This window comes from Megalobrama amblycephala, linkage group LG10, assembly GCF_018812025.1.
Source record: "Megalobrama amblycephala isolate DHTTF-2021 linkage group LG10, ASM1881202v1, whole genome shotgun sequence".
Lineage (NCBI taxonomy): Eukaryota > Metazoa > Chordata > Actinopteri > Cypriniformes > Xenocyprididae > Megalobrama > Megalobrama amblycephala.
In genome coordinates, this window is record NC_063053.1 from 4430098 (window position 1) to 4457500 (window position 27403).

General features: G+C 37.2%; 1 protein-coding gene across 2 annotated transcripts in view; it reads right to left on the reverse strand.

The window, feature by feature from the left end:
- Positions 1-27403, reverse strand: part of LOC125276508 (inositol polyphosphate-5-phosphatase A) — a 182039-nt gene that overhangs the window by 114846 nt on the left and 39790 nt on the right. For both annotated transcript variants that reach the window (XM_048204033.1, XM_048204034.1), the window contains 3 exons: positions 21759-21800; positions 14838-14938; positions 13916-14003 (listed from right to left, as the gene is read on the reverse strand). In XM_048204033.1, coding sequence (XP_048059990.1) covers positions 13916-14003; positions 14838-14938; positions 21759-21800 — 231 coding nt within the window. The remainder of the gene's footprint in view (positions 1-13915; positions 14004-14837; positions 14939-21758; positions 21801-27403) is intronic.

The following is a 27403-nucleotide window of genomic DNA, read 5'->3' on the forward strand; positions in this document are numbered from 1 at the left end:
GAACGAGAAGAAGAGGAACACGACTGAGACAGAAACGTATGCACTGGAATCTAGAACGAAACTGCACAGGAATGACTGAAATCGTGCATTTTGGTATAAATTTTAAGGATTAATGATCAATCTGACATCAGTGCAAAAACAGCTTCATTTGGACACTTTTCACATTTCTAGAGTTTCCAGAAGCAGAAGTGAATGGGAACTACAACAAATATAATTTTTGACAAAAAAGACAAAAATCCATTATAGCATTTGTATGACTTTACAAAAGTGGAAAAAGGTATTGATTATGTTAGTCAGAAAAGAGAAAGACATCAAATTTGCCGTCAAACATAAGCTGTCTAAAGAAAAATAGTTTTCTGTAATTTAATATATCACTATAAACCTGAATAAGTTGGCAAAACTTAAAAATATTAAAGCAATTGGTTATATCACAACTTTTAAGTTAAGAAATTCAAAGTTTAAGTAAGCGGAACTGGCAAATTTTTATTTTGTTCTCATACATTCTTGATCTTAAACTGAAATATTTGAGTGTACTAATTCATACATTTAATTTAAAATTATCATGTAATATCAAAGTAAACATTTTTATTAGTGGAAACTTCGCTAGCTGTAACAAGCGAATTCAGAAAATGATAACTTGCTAATTTGCTAACATGTTAACAATAGCATGGTATAGCACTTGCTGAATGAGTACAACAATATAAAGTATTTAACACTGCTCTTAAACCAAACCGCATGCACCACTTGTCACCGTGACTAACCCACATTAACAGAAACTCTTCTAAATTAGCATAACAAAACATTAATCACTACTAAATCTCCCATTAATATTAATCCTGCACAAAAAAACATTATATAACACTTAATTTTAGCATTTACTCTCCCTTTCGAGTGCCATATGCAAAGCATGCTGGGAAATAGAAATCCCAGCCCAGTTTCAGTTAAACTTAAGTTCATCTAAATGAAAAGAAATGAGTTCATAAAACTCAAAACAATTAATCAGTTCAGTTTACTTAAAATATGTCAGTTCTGTGAACTCAAAAGAAAAAGAAAGTGCTAAATACTCATAAAAGTCAATTTGACTGAAGTCATTAGTTTAAGTTTGTTCTACTCAAACCAGTTAATTATTTTGAGCGTTAGGGTTTACAGTAGTGTTAAAAATGTACATTACTTTTTTTGTTAATTTGATAAATGTATGATGTTAATAACTGGAAATGCATCGCAGTCTGTGAAAAGGGTTCATTATAAAACATTATAAAAGACAGTCAAACTAATAATGAACTTATCAAATAGCTGCTAAATGCATAAATATTTGTATGTTGCATCATGGCAGCATCACACCTCTCAGCTCTATGTTTGATTCAAGCTCTTCTCTTGTTTTGAAATCATTCTGATGGTTTGTGAAATAAAACATGAGTATGAAGTGTGAATCATCTGGTAGGAGAGTTGGTCACTGATGCTACACCAGCACTAAACATCAGCGTTAATTAACCTCTGCCATTCATTTAAGTGAGGAAATGAGACTGATGAATCTCATTCATTAAACGGTGTCATCACAAACCTCCATTTAACACTTCTGCACAGCTGGCTGGTTAAAGGCCTCTAAGTGAGCGCACAAACACTCTGTGATGTCAACTAACTACATTACACCTTATTTGTAAAGTCTTTTTCTCTCCTAATGACCATTTACTGCCACACTGACCGCTGAAGCTTAGAGACGCACAACAGGACAGAGACAGACCCGAGACTCACAAGCTTCATGTAAAAAAACTATACAGTAACTGAAATTACTGTCGCGGTGTGTCATTTGTTCTAGATGTTAAAATACTTATTTAATACTTATTTAAAAATGTAAAATGTAGATCAAATATTTTAACAAACATTTGATCTACATTTTACATTTTTAAGGTTCAGCAATCCAATGCAAATCTATCCATCTACCTAACTACCTACATACCTATCTATTTATGCATCCCAATTTCTATCCATCTTTCTATCCATACATTCATATATCTATTCATCTTTTTATCTATTTGCTCATCCATCCACATAACTACATATCTATCCGTTCATCTGTCCATCTGTCTAAACATCCATCCATCTAACCAACCATCTATCCATCCGTCCATCCATCCATCCATCCATCCATCCATCCATCCATCCCATATGATCCCATGCATCCATCCATCCGCCCGCCCGTCCATCCATCCATCTATCCGCCCGCCCATCCATCCATCCAACCATCCATCCATCCATCCAACCACCCACCCACCCATCTGTCCGTCCATCCCTCCATCCATCCCTCCTATCATCCATCCATCCATCCATCCATCATCCACCCACTAGCCCGTCCATCCATCCATCCCATCTGATCCCATCCAATCAGCCAGCCATCCATCCATCCATCCCATCTGATCCCATCCATCCATTCATCCACCCATCTACTCATCCATCCATCCACTCGTCCACCCATCCACCTGTCCATCCATCCATCCATCCCATATGATCCCATGCATCCATCCATCCGCCCGCCCGTCCATCCATCCATCTATCCGCCCGCCCATCCATCCATTCAACCATCCATCCATCCATCCATCCACCCACCCACCCATCCATCCGTCCGTCCATCCCTCCATCCATCCCTCCTATCATCCATCCATCCATCCATCCATCCATCATCCACCCACTAGCCCGTCCATCCATCCATCCCATCTGATCCCATCCAATCAGCCAGCCATCCATCCATCCATCCCATCTGATCCCATCCATCCATTCATCCACCCATCTACTCATCCATCCATCCACTCGTCCACCCATCCACCTGTCCATCCATCCATCCATCCCATCTGATCCCATCCATCCATCCAACCATCCATTCACCCGACCACCCATCCATCCATTCCTCCTATCACCCATCCCTCCTATCATCCATCCATCCACCCACAAGCCTGTCCATCCATCCATCCATTCATCCCATCTAATCCCATCCATCCATTCATCCACCCATCTACTCATCCATCCATCCACCCATCCATCCGTCCACTCGTCCACCCATCCACCTGTCCATCCATCCACCCACAAGCCCATCCATCCATTCATCCATCTGATCCCACCCATCCAGCCTATTAATCTTTCATACAAGGTTTGTCAAGCAAACATTCAATGTTTGTCTTGACTAACTTTGCTTTTTTAGTTAAAAATTAGTTATATGAACTTCTTTTAATTTAAAATTATTGTAATTCTACTTCCTCTCAAATTTAAACTGCATCTTTTTGCTTCCTCAAGTTCAACACTTCAAATTCACTTCAAATCTGACATTCAGTTGTGAACAGTGCACAAGCCTGACATACACCTTGAGACCCAGTTCGACGGGTTGACATTATGAGATCAGATTACATGTGCCAGTCTCTCCAGCTGCCTGGCACGTCTAACGGTCTCTGTGAGAAATACGATTGCTAGTTTGGTCTAAGAGCCGCATTTGGCTGCTAAACGTTAAAGTACACGATTGACATGTTAAAGAGCCTCTCGCATGCATCACCAAAATCCTGACAAAAGACAGCGCTCTCTCTCCGTCTCTCTGCTGTGGGATTTGCCGCATGCACTCATGGGCTCTTCATCAAGCACTGTAACGAGGCCCAAATGCTTCAGCTTAATGAATTATTAAATGCGAGTCAATAAAGGATAAATAAGAACAACAAATGCAACCTTTGGGTATTTAATTAGCAGAGGTGGAGCGCTGCATTTCTAATGCGTTATATGCTAATCGCTATTGAGATCTCACTCCAGCCAGCAGATTTTTCCCCCAGAATGCTGGCGATCCATCAGAGGCCCGTTGATTCATGTCACCGCTGTTCGACTCATTAATAGTCCGTTAGCGTGGTGACCGGAGGGTGTCAGACGGACTTCCAAATCAATGCTCACCGTCAGATTCAACATTTCTAACAGTCAACTGGAGAGAGACAGAGTCAGCGATCTGACGACTAGATTAGAGGAGGTTTTTCACCTGGTTTATGGTTCAGCAGGTGAAAATCATGTGTCTGATCACTTAGTAAAGTAACAGCACTAGTGATGCTTGAATTTAACGTTAATTAACTATTTGCAAAATCAAAACTGTGGCATGTGTCACATTTCACCATTTCATTTGAGAAAACAATCAACACACACACAAACTCAAAGCTCTTTACTTTAACACACCAAAATAAAAGTTTGGTTTAACTTGGAAGAAATTATGACAGAAACATAATACTATTGTACAGTAGAATGTACTTATCAAAGAAATAATAATAATAATAATAATAATAATAATAATAATAATAATAATATCACACAATCTTTTTGCCAAAAAATGAAAAGGATTGTTCAAATTTCCACACAAAAAATCCAGAAAAATCAAAACAGGTGACACAGAATTTCTGAAAACTAAATATTCATAAATTATTAACGTTTTATGAATTCAATAGAAAACCTTTTTGATTATTAAAATTTAATTAAACCATTAAAACAGAATCCGTAAAATTGGAAAAGAAATTGGGGGGAAGCATATTTCATAGGCCCCTATTATTGTTAAAATTTTAATAAATTATTAAAGTTTTATGGATTCAGGCACTATCATTGTTAACATTTTAATACATTATTAAAATTGTTAAAGTTTTATGAATTCAATTGCTTAGCAATCCCTTTTATTATTAATAAATAATTTTTTTGTTCTCCTTTTTATTATGTTTGATGCATATGTTTTTATTGAATATGATGTTGTTATTGATATTTGACTATCATTTTTATGTAAAGCACTTTGAACTGCATCTTATGCATTAAAAGTGCTATATAAATAAAGTTTATTATTTATTACTAATTATTATTATTAGAATTTAATTAAACCATTAAAATTGGAAACCAGAAAAATGGTAAAAATTTAATTTTAGGCTAAGCTTTTGGTGACACACAGCATGAAATTAGATTGAAGATCAAACTTATTCATAAGCAGAAATTAACACATTTTTATGAAGACAGAATAACCTTTGACCTGACACTGCTGGTCCAGGACCACTGACACACTCTCTCTCACACACACACACACATACACTCACTCACTCACACACCTAATGATGAGCTGCATTAAGGTGCTTTTAGCTGCATTAATAATGCTGATGGAGTGTGTGTGTATGTGTGTGTGTGTGTGTGTGTGTGTGTGTGTGTGTGTTTGTGTATCATCACACACAAACAAATGCACTCGGTGAGAGATGTGCCAAATGAAGGGTAAGCAAAGTCAGTTTGCTGTAATTAAAGAGAGTCTCTTAGAGGGCGGCAGCGTCTGATGGTGTCCGTGTGAACGGGAAACACAAACGAATGCCCATAACACACCTGCCAGAGCCAAGAGAAATGAGCACGCTGAGTGATTCACTCCTCTGTGTGTGTGTGTGTGTGTGTGTGTGTGTGTGTGTGTGTGTGTGTGTGTGTGTGTGTGTGTTAGGGGGCCGCTCATGAAATTAAACATTTCAGACTCTAGGAAATTGTCAACAGGAAGGTCACAGGCTGATCAGATCTCTCTCATCTGGATGAAATGTGCTCCATTCATAAAGTAACAACCATGGGAGTAAAACAAGAATTACTGAATATGACACTGAAATTGTTGGCTTGAAAAATCATAAACCTAACAGCGTTTGAGCGCACATACAGACACTTGCTCTGACAAAGAGTGACATTCACGCTTTTTAAGTGTCCTAATGGTGTTTTGGCCGTTTGTGTCGGATTCATGTTCATTTCAGGACAGTGAGGCAGGTTTCCCTTCACATGGCCTCATTTTAATTCCTGTCGGCACAGGAGGGCAATTCATCAGGCCGTGGGCCGCGGACGCCTCCCTGCTGCTCACAAATGCATGGAGCAAGCAATAAAATTAACCTTGTGCCAATTGTTTTCTCACAAGTCTGATGGGCCGCTGGCAGCTCATCCGTTACCGCAAGGATATAGCAGAAGTCAGGAGCAGATGCGCACAAGATGATGAGAGAGTGGCAGTGATGCGCTCAAACATCCCTCCACGTGATCACGAGACATCGCTCATAAAAACTACAGGAAAAGATCTGGCTCTAATTCAGCTCTGGTCTGAAACCTAGTGAGACGTCTGCTGACTACATAGGCTACACCCTTCTAAGACAGCATGCTAACAGAAACAGAACTTGTTTGCAGAAAGTGTTTAATATGAATATTCTACACATATATATATATATATATATATATATATATATATATATATATATATATATATATATATATATATATATATATATATATATATATATATAAAGGCCTCGTCTTGTCATTGACCTATATATATATATATATATATATATATATATATATAGGTCAATGACAAGACGAGAGTTGTGCTAAATATAAAATGTTTGATTGTCCTTTTGCTAGATATCAGCCTGTTAGCATTGTTTGAAAATATCATAATATATTTGGTATAACCAAAAGTGTCATTCTTGACCATCTTGTAAAAAAATGACAAAAGCAGTGTTAATTGATTATAAAAACCACATGATCTCATTGTTGACACTTAATAAAACTTCAAAATTAATTATATCTCCATTATGTTTTTTTTTACTTTTAAAAACCTTATTGGTCAATGACCCATATACACACACACACACACACTATATATATATATATATATATATATATATATATATATATATATATATATATATATATATATATATATGTATGTACTATGTATGTTTCAATTGCATATGCTTGCATTGTATCTGAAATCAACTTTTTCTCCTTTTATTGTGAGATTATCATCATCACAGATACTGTAACATGATATGTTGGTGGCCAAAATAAGGAGTCTATTACTGGGAGAACATCTATGATGCCTTAAAATACTGTCTAAGTAGGCGGCTCACAAGGGTTTGGAACAGATCTAGAGGAACATTCAGAGGAAAACACAAACACAGTCCATGTTTACAGTGCAGCAATGCATCTCTGACCCGACAGAAAGAGAGCGAGAGAGAGATGGACGAGAGAGGCTGGGTGGGGAGAAAAATCCTTCAGTGGATGTTTATTTGCTCTCAACACCTCCTAAGCGATCAATATTTTTAATTTGGGGCCAAGTTATTATTTTTCACATCACTGCGCTGGGGAGCAGAGTAAAGTGGCTCATATTTTAGCACTAAAAAGATCGATATGACAGCCTCACCTTCACTGTGGCCCTTACACACACTCACACGGGCCGAGGGCAGACACACGCTCCGCACACATCATTATCAAACACACAAACACACACACACACGTGATTTACTCACCCCTACTAAACCAATCTGACCACACACACCACTGCATCAGTTTACAAGCGCTTACACGTGTGTGTATGTAGGATCACGCGTGCGTGTGCATGTCACAGACGTGTTTCCCCTCTGAGGCCACACGAGAGCGTGGAGCCGCTCATATCAGATGCATCTGTTTCTATATAATCCATTAGACGCGTATATATTTCGCTCCAAATTTCTCCAGCGCCTCGCCCTCATAATTCACGTCTGATGGCAGATTCATCGATTGTCGCTCAGCAGACGTCTGCGTGTGTGTGTGTGTGTTTTGGAGAGCCTGACTGATGGTGTGTGAGAATTATTGCTCTACAATATTACTCCACTAACATCCGCCCCATTCAAACAGCCTCGGCTGGCTCCGTACCGAAATAAGAGACGCCGGATTTCGTTTGCAGTATTTTAAGCTGGTTATGTTCAGGCCAGTGTCTCAGTGAGATGATAACTGACCTGACCTGAATACATCTGAACACACAGAAAAGACTAAGACAAGAGATGAAAATCTAGATCAGTGCTGCTGTCCAACACAATTATTTAAAGACGCCCATATTTCAGCTGTGATTAAGAAAACTTCTTTTAATTAAAAGATTATTTTTGCTTATATAATAATACTTTCATTCATCAAGGATGCATTAAATTGATCAAGAGTGACAGTAAAGACATTTATAATGTTACAAATGATTCTATTTCAAATAAATGTTCTTTTGAACTTTGTTTATCAAAGAATCCTGAAATGTCACACACTCAAGTTCACACACACACACACACACACACACACACACAAACTCACTCACTCATTCATTCACTTACTCTCACACACTCACTCACAAACACACTCACACTTATCACACACACACACTCACACACTCACTCACACAAACACACACACACACTCACACATTCGCTCACACACACTCACTCACTCACTCAGACTCACTCACAAACCCACACACACCACACACACACACACACACTCATTCACCTCACACACACACTCACACACACTCACCTACTCACTCACCTACTCACACACACTCACTCACACACACACACACACTCACATATTCGCTCACACACACTCACTCACTCACAAACCCACACACACACACACACACTCATTCACCTCACACACACACACTCACACACACACACTCACCTACTCACACACACTCACTCACACACACACACACACACACACACACACAAACACACACTCACACATTCGCTCACACACACTCACTCACTCACCTACTCACTCACCTACTCACACACACTCACACACTCACTCACACAAACACACACACACACTCACACATTCGCTCACACACACTCACTCACTCACTCACTCACTCAGACTCACTCACAAACCCACACACACACACTCATTCACCTCACACACACACTCACACACACTCACCTACTCACTCACCTACTCACACACACTCACTCACTCACACACACACACACACACTCACAAACATTCGTTCACCTCACACACTCACTCACACACACTCACTCACACATATACTCTCACATATTCACACAAACACACTCACAAACACACAAACACACTCACTCACACACACACACACACACACACACACACACAAACACTCACTCATTCACACACTCAAACTAACTCACTCACACACAAAGACACTAACTCAGACATGCATATACTCACACACACAGACACACACATACACACAAACACACACTCACTCACAAACACACACTCACTCACTCACTCACTCACTCACTCACTCACTCACACAAACACTCAATCACACACACACACACACACACACTGAAATCTTTCTCTTCATCCATATCCCGTGTTATTTCCCTCAAATGCGCTTCCTCCCAGTGTCATTCTTGAAAAGGGCTCTTCTCTGTCTAAGTATTCATGGACAGCGGCGATGCGATTGCATTACAGCCATCCGACAGCATCTGACACGTCCGTAATCTCGCCCGGGACAGGGATAACAGCATGTTATCAGCCGTCAGCGCGACCCATCCGCAGGAGGCAGAGACGGACGGCCTGCATGATTACAGAGAGACGGATATAAAACACTGCTGCTTTTCTGAACGCATTGGCAGATTTTTGTTTCGTGTTTTAAGCATAAACCTAAAAAAACCAAAAAAAAAAAAAAAAAAAAAAAAAAACGTCTAACCTCATGTATCTCAATTAAATGCATCTTGCTTTAAGAATGTTTAGATATTTGTACTGGAAAACAAGACAAAAATACTGAGGAAGAAGCTCATTTTTTTGCAGTCTTCGATATATGATAAAATGTTTGATTTATATTTAAAATATTATACATATATGAATGATCCACTATGCATTACATAACACTATACATCACTGAATAAAAGCGCAGCTAATGCGCTCACATCATGACGTCTCTCTCGCAGTCCTAATCAAAGCTGCGGGTCGTGGCGAGAGTCATCGTGTTTTAGCAGAAAAACAGCATGTCGGCTTTAACGCATTGTGACAGGAACACTTTATATCTCACACACATACGCGCGCTGTGGTAATAAGGGGCGGACATTAGTGCACATCATTACCCATGAGCCTTTGGGCCCCGGGGCAGAGCGGCATGATAAATATTAATGGTGTGGAACTAGTGAACGGCGGCTGAATGATCAGGGATGCTTCCTCTAATTGACATTTTACCTCCCGTATACTTTACAAGAGCGATAAAACACATGCGATCGGAGCCTCGGCTGTCACTCAAACACACCCAATACAGGAGCAGAGACACAAATGGATCATTTGACCTGATTAATGCTTAATTGTTCCAATAGAGAGAACGATACATTTCAAGAGGAATCACTTAAAACTGAATCATTCATTATCCTGCAATATTAAACCCTGAACAAATGGAGGTTGTGATTCATAGACACACACACATAGTTTATACACACACACAAACATACCAATAATTTTCATATTACAAGATAAAAATGAACCTTCATCAGAGATCGCAATCTCTCTCTCAGGTCAGGGAAAATACTGTCTGTCTCTCTCTCAACTCACATTATCTGAAAATTGACAGGTCGAGCAGACAACAAACAGTTACCCGAGCAAAACAAATGCAAGCGTGTGCATCCGGTTAAATGGCACATGTCTGTCTGAGCGCAGATTTATTGACTGTCTGATACACCGTAAACTACAGTTTAAATGTGAAGTGAGACGCACATTCAACTCCAGACTCAAACACAAAGACTGTATCATATAATATTTTCTACCTCCGAGTTTCTGTCTTGTTTTCCAGTACAAATATCTAAACATTCTTAAATCAAGATACATTTACTGAAGATGCAAAGAGACATTCAATTTATGTGAAACTCATCAAAATGATGTAAGTTTATGGTTAAAATGAGAACAAATATCTGCCAGTGGGCTCATAAAAATAAACTAAAATCAAAGGGAAAACAATATTATTTTTCTTACTCTGTTTGCAGATATTTGTTTTATGTTTTAATCATAAACTCACTTAATTTTAATCTCAGAAAACGTCTTATCTTCAGTCATTGTGCAATTAAACATCTTGATTTAAGAACATTTATTTGTACTGGAAAACAAGACAGAAATACTGAGGAAAAACATGATTTTCTGCAATAAATGTTTGATTTATATTTTAAATGTTATCCATATATTCATATTGGAATGTAAATGAATGATCCATTAAGCATTATATAATGTTTATGATCATTAAAGTATAGTGTTGGGTGTAATTCATTACTAAGTAATTAATTCCTGTAATTTAATGAAAAAAGTAAAGTAAGGGATTACTCTTAATTTTTCTGTAATTTACTTAGTTACTTCTGATGTATAATTGCATTAAATACTGTATAGACTATATAACAATTCTAGATAAAACAACAGTGGGCTTAACATCAAAATTTAAAGTCTAATGATAATTTTGTTTTGTTTTGTTTTTATATGCAACATTCTCCCTTTAAATACTTTGGTCAGTTCAAGAATAATTTGTACAACTTTATATTACTTATTTGAAAGAATTAAGAGAGCATTTTCATGTCTATCCTTGTATTATTCAACTGGTTGAGGTTGATTTAGAAAGTAATTAGTAATAAGTAATGCAATACTTTAGTACAGTAATCTCATTACACTGTTGCTAGTAATTAATTACTTTTTTAGAGTGACTTACAAAGCTGCCAAAATATTATAATCCTGAATAACTGATCTAGTGAATTGAGTGTTTTCATCTCCCTGCTGAAGTTCAGTTTTCGTTCTCCACCTAAAACTCTGAATTTATTCCTGGGTTTCTGCTTCCATCTAGTGGCGACAGCAGGAAACTGTCATAAATCTGAAGACACATCACTAATTAAATATCACAGGTTTGCTAGATAAAGGAAAATGACCATATATGAGACTACAAGTTTAGCCCAAAACTAATATTATCCAGACGTGGCCCATTCATAAACACAGAACCCATATGACAGCTGTACTGCAATAGATCATTATATGATCAGGTTTGAACTGAATACAGTTGTTTGAATACAGGAACGTCAATTCACTGCAAGATAATATCGTAATGCAATATTTGTCATCTTTTAAACAACATCACTAGTTCTACAGCACTAGCAAAACCTTACAAATCTCATAATTCTCAATAGGGTTGCAAAATTCCGAGAATTTTCAAAGCTGGAAACTTTCCATGAGAATTAATGGGAATAAATGGTAATTAATGGGAATATATGGGAATTAATGGGAATTAATTTGCAAAATTGCAGGTTAGCCTATAACAGGGTACTTAAATGTAGTTGAAAAAAACATCTTGCAACATAATTTTGGTTAAAACAACCATATTTAATGCACATTCCTCACACAGCACACTACTTACTGCAGGGCTATTGAGGACACACCCCCTGCATGCATTGTGCATTTCCCCAGTCCATAACATCAACATTTGATCAAAAATACAGAAAAAATTGTAATATTGTGAAACATAACTACAATTTAAAAGAATGGTATAATAATTGATATACATAAAAATATCATTTATTCCTGTGATCAAAGCTGAATTTTTAGCATCATTTCTCCATCCTTCAGTGTCACATGATCCTTCAGATTATCATTCTAACATGCCAACACAACTGTTTCCAACAATGATAATAACAAATAAGTATCAAATCAGCAAAATTAGACTGATCTCTGAAGGATCATGTGACACTGAAATAAATAACACATAACAATTGCTGCAATAAAAATATATTTACATATTTACTAAATTAAAATTAATTAAAATGCAAAAAATAAATAACTGTTATTTCATGTTATGACCAAACAAAATGTTTATATTTGTTTTTATATGATACATTTTATATAAATATTATAAATCTGTATAAATTTCCCAAAATTTCCAATTAATTCCCATAAATTCCCGTAAATTCCCATAAATTCCCATAAATTCCCGTAAATTCCCATAAATTCCCATAAATTCCTGTTAAGTTTCCAAATTGGAATATTTCCAAAATTCCCAAGGTTAAGTTCCTGTGGAAAGTTTCCCGAAACTTTCCGCCCCTTTGCAACCCTAATTCTCAATAATCACCACAAAATTAATAACTTACAACTATCATGCGTATTATATATCCAGCTGCACCTGTAGACAACAAACACTCACATAAACCATATATAATGGCTAATAGCAAATCTCAGCTGGTTAATGGTTTATATTAGACTCCAAATGTAAACTATCCTATCAGCCAATATCGACTAATATAAGCTCTATACAAATCAAATTGGATTGAATTGAAAACACAAGAGCAATGATACATGGTATCGTTAAAATACACAACCAATCAAAAGATTAAGACACATGCGGCTCAATTTATGTTTCTCATGATCTTAAAACCTTAAACATCTAAAAGCTCCTGCTTAAATGACTGAAATAAGGGTGACACTTTTCAATAAGGTCTCATTCGTTAACATTAGTTAATGCATTATGAATTAACTATGAGCAATCTATTTTTACAGCATTTACTAACCTTTGTTAAATGTTTGTTAAATAAAATACAATTTTTCATTGTTAGCTCATGTTAGTTCACAGTGCACTAATGTCAAGAGACAACTTTTGATTTTAATAATTTAATGTTGAAAATACCATTGCTTTAGTTCATTGTTAGCTCATATACAGCAGTTAACTAATGAAACCTTGTTGTAAAGTGTTACAGAAATCAGTTTTATACACATACAGATATGTATCCTTCATATGAATCATACATGTGAACTTCTTCAATAGTGTTTTAAAAGCCAGTGTGATGAATCTGTATTTGCTGTAGTTTACACAACTATGATGATCTCCACTTCTGAGATTGCCGGAAAAGTCGAAAAGGCTCCGTTATTAAAAGAGAACATTGTGTACAATGTGTACAGACAGTAATAATAAAGAATGAGCAGATGTGTTTGAACTTTTGAGTGTAAATTACAATAAATCAGCCATCTGAACACATGAGAAACAGGAGACAGGCATCGCCCCCTTGTGGCCAGTGCGTGAATCAGAGGCGTTCAGACTGAAGACAGCAGCAGCTCCTGAAACACACATGTGATGCAGTGGACTCACTGTGAACTGCTCCTGGGATTTGTAGTTCTTGTCGAGGTAGACACGCGCACGGCTGAAGTCTTTCATGGCGTCGCTGGACAGCAGCTCTCTGACAACAACAACAAGACGACATGAGCTTTCTGGAGCATTTGCACAGTCATAGGCTCTTACTAAAAATGTAAAGTTAAATGTGACAGGGAACCTGCAGTGTTTTTAAATATGGATTTTTTTTTTACACAAACGCATCGCTTCGCTTCAGAAGGCCTTTATTAATCCTTTGGAGCCGTTTATGATGGATGTGAATAGAGACACTTTCTTCAGCTCATACTCATTTGGTAACGCATACTGCCATTATAAAGCTTGGGATATTTATTAATATTTCTACGACTGTGTTCATCAGAAAGAAGAAAGTCATGTACACCTAGGATGGCTTGAGGGTGAGTAAAGCTTGAGCTAATTTTCATTTGAAAGTGAACTAATCCTTTAAAGACGCTAATATGTAAGAATGATTGGCAAAACATTCATGTATTTATGGGTTAAGGAGGGATTAAAAGTGCACCTCTGCAAAGAAATTAAATAATCGTGTTTTCATAATCATTGGAAGCCAAATCAAAATCAAAACTAAAATGTGATTATTCGCACTGCCCTTATGCCAATTCCATAGTAATTTCTGACACTCTGTCAGCAATGCTTCAGGTTTTCTGCTCTCCTGAATAAACAGTGCTGTGCAAGCGCACAGGTGTGTGGGTAAATATTGGCTCTGTGAGCTCTGACAGCCTTTAATAATGAGACAGTATGGAAAACAAAACACGACACAAGCTGGGGCTGCTATTTGATCAAGAACCGGATGCAGCGGGCGGATGGATTGATGAATACTGACGGATTCACACAGCTCCACGTGCCTCACGAGCCAATCGGCAGGGAGGAGGACATGAGGACTTACTTGATGAAGCTGTCCACGTGTGCCATGGATGCTTCGTAGTTCTTCCCACCTACTTCCTGACAGTGAACCGCCACAAAGTGCGGCCTGTGTGCTTGAACAGTCTGCAAGACAAGAGAAGAGAGATGGGTGAGATGTGAGACATACTGGAGCTAAAAGAGCATTGAGGAAAAAGCATGAATCAGTTTCTTCTCATCATCCATTTATATTTATGCATTTGACAGATAGTCAACAAACTATTAAATCGCAGCCTTTTGCAAAAGTTGAAAAAATTGCGCAAAACCAATGTTAGAGAACTTGTGTTATTATGAGAAGTTTAAAAATATTTTCGGTTCATTATGAAGCACTGGCAGGACAGCTTAAACTACAAGTCTGGGCAATTAATGGGAAGCACTGCTGCATTTTCTTCAAGGTTATGTATAATACAACTGAAAAACAAAGTTAAAAGTAAAATAATAAATTAAAAAATGTAATTTATAAATATAAATACACATTTAAATATGTAATAAAATATAAAATAATATAAAATAAAAATACAACTGAAAAACAAAAAAATAAAAGTAAAATAATAAATTAAAAAATGTAATTTCTAAATATAAATACACATTTAAATATGTAAAAAATATAAAATAATATAAAATAAAAATACAAAATAATTAAAAAATATATAATAAATAGAAATAAATTAGAACAAAATAAATAAGAAACTGTTGTGATGCACTTCCACAAGCTGAACAAGTAAAAAGTAGAATAAATAAAAGTACCAATTAAATAAAATTAAATAAATAAATATAAATATACATGCATATAAAAATTATAATAATAGAATAGAACAATATAAAAATGCACTTCCACAAGCTACTAAAACTACTAAAGTTGTGCTGGACATTTCTTCCCTATTGTGCCAAGTGAAACGACTTCTTGAACAAGAACAAATGTAGGGCGGGGCTTGATTTTGTCAGTGTGGAATTGATTGGATGGTTGTGGTTTGTTATTGGTGGATCTCATGTGAGTGACAGGTTGCCCCGCCCTCATCATCAGAGAAGAGAAGAGATGTCACTGCAAGAGGAGGAATTTAAAACAATAATGATGTGCACCGATAAATCATTTAGAATAGATAATTAATAGCCATGAAAAAATAAGAATTGCCCATTTCGATTTAAGGAAAGGCAATTGATTCAGGCTCAATTCGATTAATCGCTCAGCTCTAGTGTTTCCTTTCCTACAGGAAAGCAGAAGCTATATGATCCTCATAGCCTTCAGGAGAAACACAACGGCAGACTTCAGAGTCTGTGTGTACGCTGTTAAGGGACTGTCTGGTCACGTTCAACACTTTGAGACACGTCCACAAGTGCCGCCACGGAGATCAGGCTGTCGACCTGTAAGCGAAAATCCATACAGCAGTGAATTACGGCACTCGCAGGCGCCGGCGGGTCAAGGCTGCGGCCGCAGGGCCGAGTATAGATCACTGCCGGGCAGGATTTGTGAGGCCCGAGAGGCGGCGAGATCCGGGTCGGAGCCAGGCGTCAGGATCCACTCCACTCCAGACCTGCTTTATTCAGACTAATAACCAAATCAAATAAAAGTCAATGTGCAGCAATAACACTTCAGATTTTCCATCAGCCAATGGCCTCATGTTTCCTCTGAATGCCTCCTGCTCAAAGACGCATGATTAGTGGATCCAAGTGTTTTCAGAGCTACAGTGTGTGTGAGAGAGAGCTGGACAGGTTTATTACTGGTGTTCAAACTCACCATGAACTCAAAATGAACAATTCTTGTTGTTTTTTATGGAATATTGCAGTGTTTATTCTAAATGATTTATCGGTGCACATCATTATTGTTTTAAATTCATGTGTCTCATAATCTTAAATCAGAATAACTTCCCCTCCCTCTTGCAGTGACATCTCTTCTCTTCTCTGATGATGAGGGCGGGGCAACCTGTCACTCACATGAGATCCACCAATAGCAAACCACAACCATCCGAACAATTCCTCACAGACAAAATCACGAAAACAAGACTTCTGTTTCATGCCAACTTTAAACAGCTATTAATACCACACCTGTCACAACTCGTGTGTGTGTGTGTGTGTGTGTGTGTGTGTGTGTGTGTGTGTGTGTGTGTGTGTGTGTGGTTGAGAGAAAGTCTCCACTCCTTGAGAATGAGACACTAATACCAAGAGTAATTTAGGTTAGTTTAAGACTGCATAAACATACACTCAGAAGCAGACGTGAACACAAAATAAATATTAGCAAGCCACTGAATGCCTACTGAAGAGCAGGAGTCACACTACACATGTATACATGATTATGAAATATTGATATTGTCATCTTTACAGTTTTTTATAATATTTGAAGAGAGCTGTTTCATCTGTTTAAAGAGCAAATAACGACAGATCACTGTGAATGAGCTTCTGCTGATTGAAATGAAGCGTCTGATGCTCTGTCAACATTACAGACGCATTTATCATCACCATTATTACAGTCACAGTGTCCAGAGATTAAATATATTACATATTACTCATGTTATTGGCTGGGAAACTGGCTCAAAATATCAGTAATAAAAATGGAAGTTGCTGCAATCGGGCACTTTTTCCTCCATCATAAATGAGTTGTGTCTCAGAGCGGCAGATATAACGCTATAAACACTGTCATATTCTCTTGCGTTCGGATGCTGGTGTTTGGGAACACAATCATGTGCTTCTGGAGGGAATTAAACCAAATCATTCTGATGACAGACTTTGGCTCAGGCGTCTCTGAACCACCAAACCAACATTTGAGATGCTGTGATGTGATTGGTCTGCTGGTTAGTCCAGTTATCAAATCACAGGCATAGTCACATGTGGTTTTTGTTGTGGATCGAAGGATTTACACAGTAAATTTATTTCTATTGTAGTTTATGCACATCGTCTTAACGAATAAAACAATTATCCACCTTCATTGAGTGCACATTTTTTTATGCACATTTTTTTTAGAATTTATGCACATCTTTGCATATCCATCCAGCATTTTTTATGCAATATCCCAAAATCGCATAAAAATAGATGGATATAAACGTAGCTAATGTGTCTCAGGGTTTCTTAGCACCAAACTACACAACCATCTGCTGATGTGATGTGTGCAAACCTACAAAAGAGCGAGAATAAAATAAAGCAGCTTTCCATGACGTCACTGGAGCTCAAGCTTGCCAGTTTACAGGCCTTCCCTGAACACACACACACACGATCACATGACACACTCCCAACAGCCCATTACTGTTACTATCACAACAGAGCTTCAGTCTGAACATGAACAGAAGCATCAGCACATGCACGTTAAAGCCTCTGCAATCAATACAACTAGAAATCAATACTCAAATCAATCATTCTGCTCAGGAAGCATCACTTCAGACTGTCATTCATATATATTTAAACACATAACTTTAACATGCTTTGGCAGCACTATACTGCCATGAGATACAGTATACAATATATATATTTTTTGCGCTAATTTTGGCAGCACTTATATATATATATATATACAGTGCCCTTCACAATTATAGGCACCCTTAGTAAATATGAGCAAAGGTGGATGTGAAAATAAATCTGCATTGTTTATCCTTTTGATCTTTCATTCAAAAAATTCACAAAATTATAACCTTTCATTTAAGGAAAATAATTGAAAGTGGGGGGAAACTTACATTATGAAATAAATATTTTTCTCAAAACACGTTGGCAACAATTATTGGCACCCTTTTATTCAAAACTTTTTGCAACCTCCTTTTGCCAAGAGTACAGCTCTGAGTCTTCCTTCATGCAGAATCTCTCCAGATCCTTCAGATTCCAGCTCCATGCTGGTGCTTCTTCTCTTCAGTTCACTCCACTCATTTTCTTTAGGGTTCAGGTCAGGGGACTGAGATGGCCATGGCAGAAGCTTCATTTTGTGCTCAGTGACCCATTTTTGTGTTGGATTTGATGTTTGTTTTGGATCATTGTCCTGATGGAAGATCCAGCCACGGCCCATTATTGGATTTCTAGCAGAAGTGGTCAGGTTTTGATTTTTATCTGTTGGTATTTGATAGAATCCATGATACCATGTATCTGAACAAGATGTCCAGGACCTCCAGCAGAAAAACAGGCCCACAACATTAAAGATCCAGCAGTATATTTAACCGTGGGCATGGGGCACTTTTTATCCATGTGTGCACCAAAACCATCTGGTGAGTTTGCTGCCAAAAAGCTCTTTTTTTAGTTTCATCTGACCACAGAAGCTCGTCCTGTTTGAAGTTCCAGTCTTGTGTGACAACTGAATATGCTGGAGATTGTTTCTGGATGAGAGCAGAGGATTTTTCTTGAAATCCTCCTGAACATCTTGTGGGGATGTAGGTGTTGTTTGATATTTTTTTTTAGGCTTTCTATGACTCAAGACTCAACTAATCTCTGCAATTCTCCAGCTGTGATCCTTGGAGAGTCTTTGGCCACTCAAACTTTCCTCCTCATTTCACATTAGGACGATTTAGACACACGTCCTCTTCCAGGCAGATTTGTAACATATTTAGTTGATTGGAACTTGCCCTGATAGTGGAAATGGGGATTTTCAATGTTTTAGGTATTTTCTTACAGCTACTTTCTATAATGTGAAGCTCAGCAATCATTTGCTGCACATCAGAACTATATTCTTTGGTTTTACTCATTGTGATGAATGATTACGGGAATTTGGCCTTTGTTTTTCCTCATGTTTATACTCCTGTGGAACAGGAAGTCATGGCTGGACAATTTCATGCTCCTAGTCATCTGGTGTGCTAAAAAAAAATGTAAATATGAATGGGAATATACTTCAGAGATATTTTACTCAGAATTTCTAGGGGTGCCAATAATTGTGGCCAACATGTATTGGAGAAAACATTTATTTCATAATGTGAGTTTCCCCCCACATTCAACTGTTTTCCTTCAATGAAAGGTTAGAATTTTGTGAATTTTTTTGAATGAAAGATCAAAAGGATAAACAATGCAGATTTATTTTCACATCCACCTTTGCTCATATTTACTAAGGGTGCCAATAATTGTGGAGGGCACTGTATACACACACACACACACACACACACACACACAGTACTGTGCAAAAGTCTAAGGCACGTCAGTATTTTCACCCCAAAAAAATGGATTTAACCCAGTTATTTATATCTTTTGCTGTAGTGTGTCAGTAGGAAGTATCAGTTCACATTTCCAAACATTCATTTTGCCATTAATTGTAATAATCCAGTGAGATTTTTGTATGCACAAGGAGTCTGACAACAGCCAGTGCTCCACATGGAGATCCACATGGATTTTTCACAAGATGTAATATAAGTCTAAGGTGTCCCCTGAATGTGTCTGTGAAGTTTCAGCTCAAAATACCCCCCAAATTTTTAAAATTAATTTCTTTAACTGCCTATTTTGGGGCATCATTAACTATGCACCGATTCAGGCTGCGGCCCCTTTAAATCTCACGCTCCCTGCCCTCCCGAGCTCTCAACTATAATACAGTGCATAAACAAAGTTCAGACAGCTAATATAACCCTCAAATGGATCTTTACAAGATGTTCGTCATGCATACTGCATGCATGCTTTGGATCATGTGAGTATAGTATTTATTTGGATGTTTACATTTGATTCTGAATGAGTTTGATAGTGCTCTGTGGCTAAAGCTAACATTACACACTGGTGGAATGATTTATAAAGAATGAAGCTCTGTTTATGCATTATACAGACTGCAAGTGTTTAAAAATGAAAATAGCAACGGCTCTCTTGTCTCCATGAATACAGTAAGAAACGATGGTAACTTTAACCACATTTAACAGTACATTAGCAACATGCTAACGAAACATTTAAAAAGACAATTTACAAATATCACTAAAAATATCATGATATCATGGATCATGTCAGTTATTATTGCTCCATCTGCCATTTTTCGCTGTTGTCCTTGCTTGCTTACCTAGTCTGATGATTCAGCTGTGCACAGATCCAGACGTTAATACTGGCTGCCCTTGTCTAATGCCTTGAACATGAGCTGGCATATGCAAATATTAGGGGCGTACATATTAATGATCCCGACTGTTACGTAACAGTCGGTGTTATGTTGAGATTCGCCTGTTCTTCTGAGGTCTTTTAAACAAATGAGAATTATATAAGAAGGAGGAAACAATGGAGTTTGAGACTGTATGTCTTTTCCATGTACTGAACTCTTGTTATTCAACTATCCCAAGGTAAATTCAATTTTCCATTCACAGTACTGTAGCTTTGCAGGTCAGTTTCCTCAAGCGTCTTGCTGCAGTTCTTCTGGATTTAGTTTGTCTCGTTTTTTTCTGTTTCTTCATGTAATCACAGACAGATTCGATGATGATCTCCATGTGGAGCACCGGCTGTTGTCAGACTCCTTGTGTGTTCAAAAATCTCACTGGATTATTACAATTAATGGCAAAAGGAGTGTTTGGAAATGTGAACTGATATTTCATACTGAAACACTACAGCAGAAGATAAAAATAACTAGCTTAAAACTATTTTTGGGGTGAAAAGACTTTTGCACAGTACTGAATATAAAAACACACACAGAAGACACAATGTCAGTGGGTAATTTCTTGTGGGTAAAAATGAGTGTCTTCTATAGGTAAATACAGGTAAAATCAGTCCTGGAGTTACAGCAGGTCAAAGCTGAGGGTTTGATTATATATATATATATACATATATATATATATATATATATATATATATATATATATATATATATATATATATATATATATATATATATATATATATATATTTATATTTATTTTTATTTTTTTTTATGATCCAGGATGAGTTGAAAATAATCATGTGACGTACGTACAGCAAACATCATGTGAAACTGATGGAAACTGTTCAAACTGGCTTTCAATGGGAAACATGAGGAATATTAAGAGTTTCTTACCTGGCAAAACTCCCGCAGCCACGTCTTCTGCAGGTTCTCCGGCTGAAAGAGGAAAGAGACGGATTCAGTAAGACGTTCGGTACCGCGGTACAGTGATGTATCAGTGTTTCATCATGAGTGTTGAGGGCCGTGTTTGGACCATCATAATGACCTGTCTTTATCTAATTCAACATTAACAAAAAATAAAGCATCTCAATTAAACTAATACCTAAAATACTGTACATAAGTGAACGAATAAAGCTCAACTACAACCATTATACTGCTCGAAACAGTCACTTCTGTGGTGAGATTAATTACAGGTGTGTTTGAGAGCATCAGTGATCAGATGAATAAAGAGTGCATGTGGGGTTTGAGCCCCCCCACACACACACTCACACACACACACACACAAACATACTCTACCCACTGCACAAGACTATATAAGGACACACACACTGAACCCTGACATTAGAGAGACAGACAGAGACTGGACTCTAAATATGGCCTGTAGTTACACACACATATGTTGGGATTTGGGGTTTTATGAGGAATCTCCATAGACATAATGACTTTTATACTGTACAAACATTACATTCTATCCCATAACCCTGACCCAACCCTATAGGAAACATTACATTTTCAAGAAAACATCCTTTAGTGTGATTTATAGGCTGTTTTCCTCATGGGGACCTACATATTACATTTGGGCCACACACACTCTCACACACTCTCAAACTCACACAAACACTCTCACACACACACACACACACATTAAGTGTCTTCAGGGCCAGCGGGGAAGATGCATGGGCATTAATTTTCATTACTTTAACGTTATGTTTAGTTTTTACCTAAAGCCTACCCTTCAGGCGGTGATCCACAAGTGTCAACATTTAAGCACTTCCAACATTTGCCCTTTTACAGCAGATTTAGTTCACAAACAACTGACAGTCGTGACCCAAATATGATTTTCATTTACAATAATAAATCCTAAAATTCGGCATTAGTAACTTACTTTTCGCGGCATCAGTCGCACTCACACTCGAGCTCTGAGGATCTCACTCGGCTCATTTTGAGTCAGACTTGTGAATTCAGTGAAACATTAACTGGAGATTCACTCTGACTGGATCATTTGAGTCAGTGAGTTGTTGAGTCGAGAACAGATGCAATCAGATCGCTCCAAATCACGAATTAACCGTTCAGGGGTGTGTTTCCCAAAGCCAACTGTGATCAGTTCTAATGAGTTCTGTCTTTACCAACACTTTTTAACAAAACTGGTGACCATAGTTGGGTAATGATGCTTTTGGGAAATGCACCCCAGTGCGATTTATGAATGTATTTAGGAGGAGAAACAGCATGGGGTGTTTCCACAGAACACGTTTTTACATTCCACTGCGCTTCTTTTCCTTCATTTTATATGTAAACGCGCTAGACCGACCTTGCGTTTTTTTTCTCCTATTCAGGGCCATTCACATGTGTTTCACAAGTTAGGGGCCGCTCATATGTTGCGTCTTTTGTGCATTCAAGTTTATTATTTTAAATGTAGATGTGCAAAAAGTGCACTCACGATGCTCTAGTTATGACACACTCGTTTTTTTGCCAGGCGTTTCTACGCCACATCTAGATGAAAAAAACTCAACTTTTCAGACCGTAAGCGCACCGCAGGTCATGTGACAAGAACTAACCTATCAGCTTACAACATTGAAAGCTCAACCAAGATGAAGGAACAGCTGATCATAGCTGTACAGTGGTTCATTCATAAACCCGTAAGATTTTACCTTCATGCTGAGGAAATAAAAACCGGAAGACAGAACACGAGCACAGCAATGAAAAGGGGTGGGGCTGCAGAAGCTCTATAGAAACTGAAAATGATTCATTTTGAGACACCGTTTATGATTTACAATATTAAAAAAATGAAGTGGATGGATTTTTATTATTATTATACAGCGATTGTGGACACACACTGCCAACTATACTGAACGATTTGGAGAAAAAAAATTTAATTGTGATTTTTCTGGATAAAATTGTGATTTGCGATTTAAAATGTGATTTAAATAACAAATTAAAAAATTATAAACAATACCAGGTTTGTTTTGCTTGTTTGAAGGTCTGTACAGTTTGGCCCAAAATATTGCACTAATCAATCAATCAATCAATCAATCAATCAATCAATCTATCAATCTATCTATCTATCTATTTATTTATTACTACTAAGTAAATATTAAAACAAATTAGAAATATTACTATTGTAATAACTTTCAATCATTATTAAAAATAAAAAATAGAGTATTAAATGATAAACATAACTATAATAATTAGCAAATAATAATTTTTTTATTTTACAGAAACTATGAAAATTTGTATGAAATTTGTATTTGTATTTGTTTGAATATATGTATGAAAAATGCAGGGTTACCTGTTAACATGCAAGCAGCCAATGGCTTTAAATAATTAAAAAGGTCTAAGGATTTATTATAAAATATTATATTATGATAAAAATCTGTGACAGTAATTTCTTTATTTTTGTCAGAAGGTATGCACAATCAAAAATAGAGTCCATGTATTTAATATGAAATATGTGCCTCTTATGCATCCACTGTGGGGAAAAAAAACCCTGTACACTTCTGTACACTAGAGAAAAACATTGATTATATGTTTCCCTGAAAGTTCTTCAGAGAGAAGAATTATTTTTCCTATTTTTACCCTAAATAGGATTGAGCGAGCATTACTAAACGGCACTAAACACATCTGTTCCATACTGGACTTTCATAATAATAAAGTATATATATTTATTATGCAATACTAATCAAAATGCTATTTCAAACACTCGACTGATGTTATGAAGTGAGTTGAGTAAAAACACATTATTAAATGTTGTCTTTTGTTAGACAAGAGGTTCATAAATGCTTCTCATGTTTGGAAAGTGGGTATGTTTGACGCGTGTTGCTTTTTCAAATGCAGTGCTCCCAGATGGAGCTTCATTTACTACTGATCACAGATCAGCTCTTCACACAGTAAAAAATAATATTTAATGATTTGTTATCACAACATTTTTTCTTTTGACAAATCAATTTAATGTGGTTCAGATAACGTAATATTTTGAGTTTCCGTTGATTAAACTAATCGCTTTCATTATATTAACTCAGATTTTTAATTTCAGTGAACTCAAAATTTTAAGGCTACCAGGTGTGATGGAATTTAATTAATCATAACTAGGGCTGGGCGATGTATCGAATGCTTTTGTCACGCGCATTTCTTCAGTAAAGCCGGTTCCCTGATTACCGCTTTCACCTGCCATCACCTGCTTTCAAATGGAGCGGCATTTAATAGACAGAGCCGTAGATCACTGATAAGCCACGCAATATCGCGTTCAATATCGATATGTATCGCCGTCGATATTGAACGCGATATTGCGTGGCTTATCAGTGATCTACGGCTCTGTCTATTAAATGCCGCTCCATTTGAAAGCAGGTGATGGCGATTTAACGGTAATCAGGGAACCGGCTTTACTGAAGAAATGCGCGTGACAAAAGCATTCGATACATCACCCAGCCCTAATCATAACTAACATTTCTTATTCCTTGCAGGAATAACATTTATATGCTTTTGAAACCTAAATGTCCCCAAAACTTGGGCCAAAGTCAGTATGTGTCTGAATCATATCTGAATATAAAAAAGGGGAAGTGAAACTTAGGGACAGCTAGACAACCATCTAAATATAATAGCCCCATGATATTGAGCAACAAACAAACTAATAAACACATGATTTGGGCAGATCTTGCTTTACCTAGTAACATATGACATATGAAGGACCAATCATATTGTAGAATGCCTTGCCATGCTCCTATCCAATATAAACTGTTGTATTCTTTTTCTGGTGGGATTCTCTGTGATGTCCTCCGGCCGTGATTAAAGCATATTCTAAGGCATAGTCTGGAGTCTGCCTGGTCTATTGCTGCGCAATAGAACACTAGAGACCCAAGTGATAGTGTTCAAAAGGGTCAAGACGTTGACTGACGTGCTAGACTATAAATTAATTAAGGTTTAGGGGCGTTGATTAGGAGACAACCCAGGTAAACTTAAGTCAGGTGCATAGTGAAAAATCTACCACACAGGTAACTTACTTTTTTAAGTTAAACCAACAATTCTTTTTTACAGTCCACTAATACACTGTGTGCATACATAATTAAAAATCTGGGAAGAAGAAAAAAAAAAAAAAGAAAAAAAAATCGCATGCATTGCGATGTCATAATTATGATCAATCGACCATGTAAAAGTGAATTTTGCATAATAGTGACATCAAATCATGTGAAGCAAGGACAGGTTCAGAGACGAGATCTGACCTCTGGTAAAACAGGGAGTGACATCAGTCAAATGAGCTAAAGTAGGACTGAGCTCAACCTAAATACACCACGCACACGTCCATCCTCCCTCAGCTTATCAAAAGTTAATTTGCAGTTAATTAGAGAGGGATCTCCACTGGAGGCCTGATATAAATACCAGCGTGTGTCCGTGAGGAACCCGCGCGGTTCTCCACCAGATCTGGCCTAGTTTACACTCCCTCCAGGGATTCAGAGCGCGCTCAGATTTAGCCAAACATATTTCAGGAGCGCCGTGAGAATGCCTTTAAAAGGACAGTGGAGTGAAGTGCGCTAAACACGGCAGAACAACAGCATACGCTGCTGGGATAACAGGTGCTTTCAGAGGGAGATGACAGACATGTGCTGCTTCTAGATGAAACTAGAGTTTCAGCTCTGGAAAAATAATGCTGCTATTTCCGTCCAGCTCTTTAATTTCCACTTGCCCTTTACCTTCATACGGCTCCATAATCACTCACTGTTTATTACGGTCGTAAACCTTACCAGAGAGAAACACATGAAAAAGACACACATGACCCTCACAGACATAACAGCTGATTGGATCAGAATACCATAGTACTGTAACATATACTTTAAAGAATACTCTGGTATAACCATCTGACAGTTGTTAAGCTGGAGTCCAAGTCTTCAGTCTTTTGCCACGTGTTCGACCTGTTTTTACTACCACTATTGTTGATAATGATATAATATACTACTACTACTAATATTATTATGACTAATATATATAACTACTATTAATGATTATTATTGACTATTACTACTACTACTACTACTACTACATATTTTATTATTATTATCAATAATAATAATGTATTATTAATATTATACTAATAATAATATTATTATTACTTAGGGGCGTGGCGAGATCTCGTGTCACAAGATCTCGCAAGACTAAAATGTGACGAGATTTCTCGTCGAGGTGAAAAGTAGTCTCGTGATGTTGCCATGACAGAGTGTTAGGATGATTAGGAAAGAATATGCCACCGCTACGTTTACATTATGCCTCCACTGTCATTTTGCTTTGTATTTAAATAAAAAACATTTAATTAAGTTGGATAACGGTCGCCGCCCCTCCATATTTACAGAGTTACGCGCGATCGCTAAAAGTGAAAGTAAACGCGAGCGCACATTCAAACGCGATTGCAATACCCCACATTTTGAAAGCGGCTCCCTGATGAATGCAAATATCTCTCAATATGAAAGCTATTTTAGGCTGGGCTGTGTCGTTGTAACCATCTCTTATATCTGCATCAAAGAAAAAAATATTTGCACTTTGAATATTGAGAGAGT